This window comes from Hyalella azteca, unplaced genomic scaffold (assembly GCF_000764305.2).
Source record: "Hyalella azteca isolate HAZT.00-mixed unplaced genomic scaffold, Hazt_2.0.2 contig12157, whole genome shotgun sequence".
Taxonomy (NCBI): Eukaryota; Metazoa; Arthropoda; class Malacostraca; order Amphipoda; family Hyalellidae; genus Hyalella; species Hyalella azteca.
The window spans coordinates 286,824-298,377 of NW_025942121.1; the positions used below are offsets into that span (position 1 = coordinate 286,824).

An 11,554-nucleotide genomic window follows, 5' to 3' on the forward strand; every position below is an offset into this window, starting at 1 on the left:
AGATTCGCTAGACACGTTCCAGTTGCCGCACTGCTCCGAGTGTGAACGGGGTCCAGAGCTGGCAGCATTATTCGAGATTTGGTATTACAAGGGCTCTGAAGAGTGTGAGCATCGGGTCCGCTTCTCTTGTTCTGAACGTCCGGAGAGATCCATGGCGTTCGATTCAGGGCTTATTGGTGCACAAAACTGGTGGTGCACGGCTGCGCTCCCCATTGCGCAGACATAAGTTAGGCGTGTGTAAAATTATGTTCGTTGCAATATATGTTTAACACGTTGACTCCGATTGCTACAACTTATACTAATTTCATTTTTGGTACTATTATGAAACAGGGTTGCCAGACTTTTTTTCTGGACAAATTCCCCGATTCAGTTATTTTTAATTGCGTTGGTCGGTTAAAATTTATGATACGGGTACGTCCTGATTAAATAAAAAAAGTACATGAAATTTTTAAGCCGTAACCCACATATATACTAGTATATATTGACTTATAGGACTTTTTTGTTCGCGGACTTGGCGGTTTTTTAGGCCATGTGACAACCCTGAATTACGTACCACTACTTCCTGGAGAAATAAATTTCGCGGTACGTATAAGTACTGTTGGCGGTGGTGGTTCAGGCTACCGTGCAGCACACCCTCTTGCCCTCTTATTTGTGTTCCTCTTATGGATGCTACTGTATTTTTTTCTATTGAAGTGTTCAACTATTTTAATAATTCAACTAAAATCATTCTCATTCTTTTCAGGTCAGGTGTAGATCAGTAACTGATTATCTAAATTTATGTCAAAAACTCTTCTAAAGTGTGGTGCTGGATAAATTGCTGACCCATGCTCCCTGACCTCTCGAGTGATTTGCTGGGAAGCACCCTATAAACCTCCTAACTGACTTGTATTGGAAGCAGTTATTGGTGCGCATCTTACTCATTGGTCCGTGCGCATTTTTACTCGGCGTCATCTTTAGTTCAGCTTCAGTTAATCATTTTTGCACATTTTCCTTATTCTGTAATTTCCTGTCACTTTAACTGTATAAGATCCCCATAGTTATTAAAACCAGTATTTGCGTTTCATTTTCCTTTTCCAAATTTAGTCATCATATTAGTTTAGGTCATTCTTTGTTACCAACCAGTCAGATAAAGTAGGCGACGAGTTTCTCACCCGCGTTGAGACACCGGTAACAGTACCATTTCGGAGTCAACGTGTTAAGTGAACTCGTTTGCTGTTGAATTGAAAACTGTTATGAATAACTAGATGGTGCCAGGGAAGAATGAGGTCGCCAATGAAAATAGGGACCTACATCACTATAGGGACGGAAATAGTTTCAAAAATTATAACTAAAAAGGATATGACAATTAAAATAAATGAGTTTGGCCATTCTATGAAAATTAATGATAGAGAAACATGTGCTTTTTCTATCGGAACACATATACGCTAAACCGGGTCGAGGGCCTAAAGTATTTTCGAAATTATTAAAAAACTCACCAATCGCCGGATAAAATAAAACGAACAAATTTTAATGATGCAAATTAATTTATTAATCTGAAGACGTAAAATAATGGGCTATATATGTGGGCGCCTCAGGAGTGGATTCGTCGCCTGATGCAGTGAAGATCGATGGGCGCTGATAACTCCAGAGGGCGACGTATTCTTGATAGTCCATCCAATGTTTCCCGCTCCGAGCCATCTAGCTCAGAGGGGCCTCGCAGATGGTGCCCATCAAGATCTGGTCAGGAGGCGCGGCGGCGAGCAAGAGCTTGCGATGAGCTCGCATGTAGACACGATGAAGAGAGCCACTCGCCGCAGGCTCCTGTGAATGAAGCAGGTAGCAATCTACAATTTTCAACTACATTACACTTAAACAATAATCACATTGATCAAATCTTCAAAACTACAAGTAGTTACCTGGGATACTCGCTACTCTTTTATCCCCGCCTCTCAGTTACTGTCACATATGTGACCGGCATGATGTGGTCCCCTCTTAAGGGACGGCATAATGCCTGTCGCTCTTTTGGGTAGACATTTCTTCGCCGAGAGATATTCGCCTGCATTGCCGAAGCCGCCGAGATCAACAAGTTCCTGGATGCTCTGCCCCTCCCATCACCTCCAGAGATGACTCGCTTCCTCGCTACAAACCGTCTATTCCTGGCCCAGCTCCGCTTAAGCTACTGCAGTTCCCCGACATCCATCATCTTTAAAGTTAATCATCCACCAACCGTCACCTGCTCTGATTGCGAAGATTCCCTCCGCAGCATCTCTTCGCCTTCCCTTCCTCTCTCACGACTCTCAACGTCTCCTATCTGTAGGCTATCCTTCAAGGGTGGTGGCATTTGCGGCCACCCTTACTCATCTCCTCTTCCGGTGTGCACGTAGACTTCCTCTCGCCCGTGAACATGTTCCTAACCATCGACGTGCACTCCTCTTCCCATTCTTCCGGTGGGCACGTAGGCATGCTCGGGCCCGTGGACACGCACCTGCCCGTGTACATGCTACTGTCAACGAACACCCACCTGCCTATGAACACGCACCTGCTCGTAGGCTAGGCTGCTGGAGTTGCGGTTGATGGCCCACAACGGAGTGCCCGACGGGACGGTGGTGCCGGAGTTCAGCCAGTGCGCCGTCGTGCTGCCTGCCTCCAGCTCAGCACCCACCCAGTAGTCATGTTGCGTCAGCCCTGCTCGTCATGAGTGATTTAGCAATAATATTATGGCGAAATAGTACAAAGAAAAGATCATTGCTACACCTTGCTGATCAAGGAAGCGCAGTATCGACCAAAAGTTAAGACTACGTTGCACCACACTCCCTGTCCACACCTTGCTGCCCGAGGTAGCGCAGTATGGGCCAGAAGTTAAGACAACGTTGCATCACATTCCCTGTACCCACCTTGCTGCTCGAGGTAACTAGCGAAGATTCGTCCAGAAGTTAATTAAGACTACGTTGTATCACATTCACTGTACCCACCTTGCTGCTCGAAGTAGCGCAGTATCGTTCAGAAGTTAGACTACGTTGCACCACATTCCCTGTACCCACCTTGCTGCTCGAGGTAGCGCAGTATCGTCCAGAAGTTAAGACTACGTTGTATCACATTCCCTCTACCAACCTTGCTGCTCGAGGTAGCGCAGTATCGTCCAGAAGTCGTTGGCGTCTCCAAATTCGAGCATCGAACCACCAAGCCTACTACACTCGTACTGCATCTCATCGTGGGTTCCTGTAGAGAATAAAAAAATGGTATTCATGCCTGTCAATCAAAACTAAAATGTATTCGTGCCTCTAGATTAGAGAAAAAGGATGTTCGTGAGTGTCCATAAGAAGTAAATGTTTGCCTGTCTGTTTGTTGGGCTTGACAGATTTGTAAAATTACAAAAGTGCTGGCGCAAGTTTGTAGTGAAAATAATTTTGTCTCTTGACATTGATTGCCAACAGCCTAACTACAGACCTTAATAACTCACCTTCGTGACCCATTCAATAAATGAATATACAAACGAAGCCTTCGAAGTCCCTTGAAATTAGACAGTAATCGTTTGGCCTACTGATATGTAAAGAATAATAAATGTGACGATGGAAAATTATAGTAATAGAGCAAACTTCATATACGAAATGTAAACTGTGCGTCCACTTTACCCAAATCACTAAATACACTTGTCTTCTCTGAGCGTCGGATTCTTTCAATCAAGTACATCATGCCGGAATATAACTTCTGAGCCTTTCCGAAAGGTACAATTACTTCAAATTTAGGACTCGAGATAATGAAGAATTATAGAACCACAATATATGAAGCAAAAATCACTATTTTTTTAATTAACAAGAATCAATCATTAGGAATATAATTCGCAGTAGCTAACAAAAGCTTTGATTAGACACTTCTATGTATACACAAAATAAACACGTCTTGGAAACACACCGATCTTTCGTGGTGCAATTAATATTGCACCGCGTTCCCTAACATCACATCCTCTACTGTACGAATCGCGGGCTATACTTCCATAAATTGATAGAAATTTTTTAAGATCGTCAGCAAATCACTGACACGACCCAGCAGTTTTCAAGCAAGACCCACCAATCATAGACGGGAAATCAGCTCCTACATGTGAGTAGGCATAGCTTGCACTTGAGTGAGTTTTGATAGCACGACCTCAGTGTAAACCACAAGCTGTTGATTGACGTTCGTTATACACAGCCTTCAAAAAATATATTACTGATCTCGACCACAATAAGTGACTTGTTTACTGACGTGTATAACGTGCATGTTGTCTACTAACTTATTTAAGGCATACCTCTTCTTTTCACTCTTACCTTCACTCACCTTCATTGAATAACTCCACGACGATGCACTTATCACCAACACGGTCGTATGGTAGAGAACATACTCCTGTTGGTCGCGTTGTGGTTTCGGTGAGGGTTGGTGTGCTAGCACTGGTTGAGCTAGTCGTAGTGCTAGTGGTGGTTGTGCTTGTAGTCGTCGGGCTTGTAATCGTTGTCTCCGGAGTTGTTGTGGTGCTATCACAATTACGTTCATCCTCCCCGTTGGCGCAGTCTTCATAACCATCGCACTCCCAATTGCTGGGGATGCACACTCCGTCCAAGCAATCGAACCCGGACGTACACGAGCCTGTAGATCATTAATGTTTACGTTAGCAAACTCCATGCCTTAGCATTTATACAAAATCACATTCAAAAATGCTAATGAACGAGGTAAAAACACTCCTTTTTTGTGCTCGATAAACTGTTTGATAATTTTTTTCATTATTGTGCCAGACTTTTTCCTATTTTTCTCCTAGCATTCTGAATTTCATCCAGCAGATAAGTTGATGATTATACCTTTTTGAAGATGCCGTAAATGGCCCACTCAGACCACTTACGTATTTAATGAAATCTCCGCCACGTACCAAGCAATGTGCGCACTGCTTATGTCTCCATGCCGTTACTCGGTAGGATCTGCCACCAGCCGACAAGTGACCGTTGGTCGCCCGGAGCGAATCACCCATTTTAGCAGCGGATCACATCAGTCTGCTGCATCATCCTACCCAGGCACCCTACCACATGCAGGCACCCAAAGCAATTCAACTACCACCTAAACGCAAGGCCGCGCAGGGGAACGCTGCTCCTGGAAGTCTGTTTTAAATCAACGCGTGTAGGCGTCCCAAATACCCCACTCTTGCCTCACCAGAAAGACGAACATAGACCAGCGGATTACGACAAACTAGACGCATCGCAAGCGACGCACTAACCAAAAACCAGAGCCGACACAAATACCTTACACATCATATTCTGGAGCGGTTCTCCGAACCGGCATTTTTGCACTCCACTTATAGAGATATACATTCCTCTTATGTATTAACATTTATTTGATGGATTTTCTCATTGTCATATATTAGCATCGCTCATTATCTTGCGTCCTTTATCTCCACCATTTTCACCTACTCTCGCTAGTCTAGCAACTATATAATTAAAATAAGAAAATCATTTGCAAAAAAAAAAATAAATAACATATCTTAATTTATGACAAGAAAATAACACATAAAATAAATGTACATATATACAAATTGAACATCCCTATTAACGATAAGCAATGTCGATTGCAATACTATAAATAAGATAAAATTACAAATGAGGAACGAAAAAACAAGCCCCAATTTACCTAATGACACTCCGAAGCCTCTAATGGGGCTATATTCTCAATGACCCATCTCCAAAAAAAAATTATCAGCCGGACGATTTTTCGCCTTTTTTTAGTTTCCGTCTCCTTTCTCTTTTACAGACACCCTGGACCACCTCTTACTCTTTTTCCACCTTTCCTAATAGCACCGCTACCACCACCACGTTACTTAAATTACATAGAGGCAGTTATAGTGATTTCTTACTTGTAGTAGCCGTGTTACTTGTAGTAGCCGTGTTACTTGTAGTAGCCGTGTTACTTGTCGTAGTAACCAGAGTGGAGTCATCACAGTTATCTTCATCTTCCCCATTGCTGCAGTCTGGATAACCATCGCACCTCCAGTTGCTGAGGATGCATTGTCCGTCCTGGCATAGGTACCCAGACGGACACTGGTCTACACAGCATCAACAAGTACGTCAGTACACAAACAGAACTTGTATACGAACAGAAGTGTCAAGTTACTCACGCAGCAAAGCGCCAATAGCTAAATACCTTATTAGAGGGGTATTTTTATCTATACTTAAGTACAACTACTATTTTTAGACAACACTATTAATCTACTCCATTTATCAGAGCGAAATTATCTGCACTCTGTACGTATTAAATAAACTTAAAACACCACCTATTAGCTCCCATTTCATTAGGTTTGTTTTTTACTATACATAGACAATGCGCAAAATTCAGATACAGTGTCTTTTGGGTGGGCTCGAAAACATGCAATATTCTAGCCGATACTCTGATTTGAGAGCTGGAATGTAATGTGTTGTCTTTATATATTGAGGCTATGTACATAGTATTTGAATATCACGAGCGGGGTTTTGTCATCCGTAATGCAGTGATCTATAATGAGTACTATATCAGGGTGAATCTGTGATTGAATCTGACGGACGTTATGTTGAATTATATTTAGTGGGGACTAGAGGAACACTGTGCAGGATGTTTTATTGAGGAATGTTTCGTTTTTTTCCGATGTGCTGGTTCAGTGTTTATCCGTGATAACGAATGCACCATAAGGGATGATGTTGATTAGTGTCATGTGTGGTTTCGGTTTTTCATCTCAGGAGATTGAATACTTTGGTACATCTGCATCTATCTCCGAGAGCTTCAGTCCGTAATCCTTCCTCCACAATTTATCGACGTACCAAAAGCTAAGTGGTGCTGAAGGAACTTGGGTTGCGTCTTTAAAGCTCATAAATAGTTTGCCGGGGATTGGTTCGACTAGTCCTGGGCCGGGTAATCAAAATTTCGTAACTTTTATTACTAACGCACAAAAAGATACGTGTTGCGTAAGCACACCCTAATTTTGGCATTATCAAAACTTGCGTACACAAGACTTACCTGAAAAGCCATTTCAAAACCATCTGGCTAACTGACCAATCAGAGGCTTTGTATTCGTTTACATTCTGTGCTTTGAAGCCTTCTCTGTTACCTTTTTTAACAGAGCTTTTAATTTTTAACTTTTTTAAACAATCCTAGACTCTTTTACTCCGAAAAGTCCATAAAAATGCCGTTTCAAGATAGCAAAATATGTATTTAACGAATAATATGATAAAATGAAAAACGAGAGTAAAATTGTTATGAATTCGTCTTATTTCATTGTTTAGCTCCACCAAAAAACTCGTTTCCTATCGACATGTACTAGAGAAAATTCATTCGATGCATGACTAATATAATTCCTCAGATAAAAAAATTATATTTTTCTATAAAAAAATAAAAGATTTGGGCGCATGCCGGAGGCCAGCTTTGTCAAACTTCACACTTAGTTGATATTTCTTTCCGTAGGTAAGAACGCTAGAGGGCATAACAGCCCATGAAGTCAAGTGCTCAAAGCCATAGCGCCGGATAATCACAGCCAAAAAATAATCTTACTAAAGGTAAGCATGACCATACTGCATCTGGCCAAATCTCTTCCGGCTCAACCTCTTCAGGCCTAACCTAAAAAAGTTGCATTTCTCCCCCCAAAACGTGAGCAGACCTAACCTAACCTCCAAGTGTGCTGGTAAAGCCAGTCATTGGCTGCAAGAAGGTTGTGAGCCGGGACAGTTTGAATAGATTAGGTCAGAAGAGGTTAGGCCGGAGTAGGTGCAGCCGAATGAGGAACTGCCTGCTTAATTATGAGCTAGCATGCTTAGGCATTGGCTGAAGACCTACGACGCTATTATCTTTCAGCAGTGTGTCGCTTATCTGGATTACGGGGTTCAAGCGTAGTCTGTGGCTCTTAGCTCTGAGGCTGAGTAAAGTTAATGCACTACACGGCGCAGGCACCACGGCTTGTTTAAAAGCACAATCTATGGCCTGCGGCTGCGCCCCCGAAGATTTACCTTAAAATGATAGTTGTACACTAGTAGCTAAATGATTACCAATCGCTTCACCCATTCAAAAGTTTTACGGAACTCCACTTACGACACCTCCGAGCAGGCGTTAAGTTACGCACAGCTTTCAGTACGTAACTTTCCGCGCAACTGTTTTGATAATAACACCTCTAGAATTACTTCTTCATAACAGCACTTACGCAACGCGTAAGTTGCTACCTGTGCTTAGCGATGATTTGATAATCCGGCTCCCCACTGGTCCAGTGATGAATGATTATTTAAACTATTAGTGGCTTGTTTTTCTGTTCCTAGGGTCTCTGTCACTGTTTCTGTCTTGAGTCATGGCTGCCGAGGGAGGAGGAATATTCTCTAGACTTTCGCCGTCAGTTTGCAGTCGTGAACGGTTCAGTGTTGATCGTCTTATGTTATCGTCATCTATAATAACTTCAGTTCTGAAGTTAAAGTAGCCTTAGTAGTACGGAGCCTTGATCTCAGGCCGTTTGTAAAAGAAGTTGAATATTTTAGTGGTGTTTCCGTCAGGAAAGATCGTGTCGAAGTCGCAGCTCACTTACAGTGATTCGGAGGGGATGCTGCCGAACCCCTAGCACCTACTGGCGGGAGGGACTGTTATTTTCAGTTGCTTTTGTTGAGTCAGGGTGAGGGTGGTAAATTTGGGTTTCTGTTTATTTGATGGCTAGTTTATCAATGTTGACCTATGTTTGGTTATGTTTTTCATTGTTTTGTGTTTGATGTATGTACAAATGGCTGCAAAAGTTGCAGTGATCGTTTTGCCATTTTTGTAGGTGTTAGTCAGTTAGTGCATTGGGTGTAGGTTTGGCATTCACGGCCAGGCACTTCACCAGGCACACGTGGCAAGACACTCCACCAGGCACACGCGGCGAGACACTTCACAAGGCACACGTGGCGAGACACTCCACCAGGCACACGTGGCAAGACACTCCACCAGGCACACGTGGCAAGACACTTCACCAGGCACTCGTGGTAGGCACTCCTCTAGACACACGCGGCGTGGTAACTTTAATTAATTAAGGTAATTAAATCGTTCTCTTGAGGTCACTATTAAGTGCTCCTGGTCCTAAATGACCACTCATGCCGATTAATTACTTTCAGTAATATGCTTTAAGTATTTTGTAACCCTCTATCAGTCATACCCACGCTTGGCAAAAGAATATTTTTGACATTTCTGGAGGCTACAAACAATAACAGATTAAATAAAAAATCGTATTCAAGATAAATATATGACGATGCTTGTGTGAAAGTTAATTCAACTGACCACTACAATTTAGTTCGTCCTCTCCAGTGCCGCAGTCCTCCGACCCGTCACACACCCGTGAGTTGTAGATACACTTTCCGTCCAGGCATTGGTAGTACCCTGGCGCGCACTCACCTGCACAATAGCAATGTGTATGTCAGCTTAGCATCGTATCACGACAAGCATCAAATATTGATGATGTCCGAATGGCAGATTCATTCGCTCACCAATTTTGGGATCTGAAAATCTTCTAGAATTTCCCGTAGCCGCTGCAGCTGCTGTCAGCAGCAGCAGGAGTTTTGCGACCGAGTTTCCTGCCATATCTGGTGGAAAGTTAAGGACGAGTTAGGGCTGGCCTCTCAATACCATAAGCTCTCGGCCATCCTCAATATGAACTTTTCCTAAAATGTCGAACATATAGTCGAGCAAGTACCCGTCAATAAAAAAAATACCCAATTAATAATGGAGGTTTAGCCTATGACAGAAGAAAGCTGGTGGACTCGGACCCATTGATGAATACAACACCCAGTCAAAATACGTTGACACTTTGCGTGGCTATGCGCACTCAATAAATCCCATTAGGTAATTTATACGGACGAGAAACCGTTATAGGATGGTCACTAGCAAACGATATTTCAGTTAATCTTAGTTATTCAGACATTATTAGTACTTAGTTATATTAGACATTATGCTACTCTTTGAAATTTAGTTCCTGTAGCTCGTCAACATCCTAGTCGTTATTCACTCTTCTAGTTTAATGGACTATTTTAAAAACCAATGAATAATTCAGCAACACGCATTTTTTACAACAACGACTTATCTACTATAATTATTCCAACAATTAACTTTTAACAGGACAAAATGCTTAAGTGGGATCGCTGTAGTTGTGACGGTTGCTGGATGGCGACTGGCGCTCCGCTAGCAGGAGCACAAGAGATAAGATGACCGCAATCACCGCCACATGTCGTGATCCACATGACACGCTGCATCATTGTGACCAACACATTTCATGTGTCACGAAGTGAAACAAATAATAGACTTTAGTGAATCAAGCTTCAATCTTCTGATCCTGTAACTCGAAGTCCAGTAACAGAATTTACTGGAGCTATTCGTTGGAGGTCTTGAGCACATAGCAGAAGATCCAAGTTACGACTATCAGCTTCCAGGTGACCAACTATGGATAAATTCTATTTCAGGTTGTGACGATGTTGGGTTCAATTAACTGGTATAAAGTTTTTATATTTATTCAAAACAGTTCAGAATCACGATCATTACTAGGTAGCCTATTAAACTAAGGAGAGACTATAACTATAGAGAGTCTTCTAGAGAGGAGAGGGACTTCGCTCTGTCCTGAGAATAGCGTACTGCAGCCTATAATAGCTCAGTCAGCCTCACCAGGGCACCAGAGACAAAGTGCTTCAACTTGACTGGCTAGGCCTTACAACAATTACTGTTCCGACAAGTAGTGCGGATAACCTTCTTACACAGGTGAAAAAGTCTATAATATTCTGGAAATTGCCTGCAAATCACCCGTTTAGCTGTCCTGGTGTCAGAAAACAACCCAAATAAAATTTTTTGCCAACGTCGGTAGTGATTGGAGCCGTCATTGCCGAAAAACAGCTACTCACTCCCGTCATCGTCCTATACCGTACAGTCAACCTGGGGGCCACATTACAACCATGCAGCTAGCTGACGACAGCACAGTTTAATAGGACTCTAATAAACGAAACTCAAATTTAAAATTTTGCGGGGAAACTTGAAGAAATTCTGTGCGAATCTAATAATAATAGCATGAATTCGAAACTTACTCGGGCAATATTTCATGTATCATGGGCAAGTGATATTAAGAGTCATAACCTGAATTAAGAAGTTTCACTGGCGACAGTTGAAAACATGTTACGTGACTCAATCATTCGAAACATAAGTAAGAAAATTACACAGTCAATATATTAAGATGTATTACGTTACTCTAACATAGAAAATTACCCATTATACTTTGAACGAAGATATCTTTCGGACTCAGGGCCTGCAATGAGTGATGGGAACAATTCGAGAGTTTTTTACTATCGAGTAAGTTATCGTTATCGTTACATTACAAGTTTTTTTGAATTTGTCTGTTTTCAAATACTGCTAGGACTCAATACCGATAAATATTAGTAAATACCATATCGGTAAATACTATAATGAAGAATCGTGGAACTTGTTCCTACTTTATATTAACAATTGGCGTGTGAGATTTTATTCCTCTGGCTCGGTCCTTGGATCAGTCTCTGATATCTAGATGGCTTTCAAGTTTCAAGCTGTAAGTCGGTTGACGTTTCGA

General features: G+C 42.2%; 1 protein-coding gene across 2 annotated transcripts; it reads right to left on the reverse strand.

The window, feature by feature from the left end:
• Positions 1-1,511: 1,511 nt before the first annotated feature.
• Positions 1,512-10,142, reverse strand: LOC108672672 (CD320 antigen-like). 2 transcript variants are annotated; one of them, XM_018160377.2, is made up of 8 exons: positions 10,078-10,142; positions 9,459-9,554; positions 9,253-9,366; positions 5,852-6,040; positions 4,294-4,599; positions 3,091-3,198; positions 2,519-2,664; positions 1,512-1,800 (listed from the first exon to the last, which is right to left on the reverse strand). In XM_018160377.2, exons 2-8 carry the CDS (start codon positions 9,550-9,552, stop codon positions 1,678-1,680), a joined length of 1,080 nt encoding a protein of 359 aa, XP_018015866.1. In that variant the 5' UTR covers positions 9,553-9,554; positions 10,078-10,142; the 3' UTR covers positions 1,512-1,677. The 2 variants fall into 2 exon arrangements, with proteins under 2 accessions (XP_018015866.1, XP_047739110.1); XM_047883154.1 differs by having other exon boundaries at positions 10,052-10,125.
• Between the last annotated feature and the right edge of the window lie 1,412 nt (positions 10,143-11,554).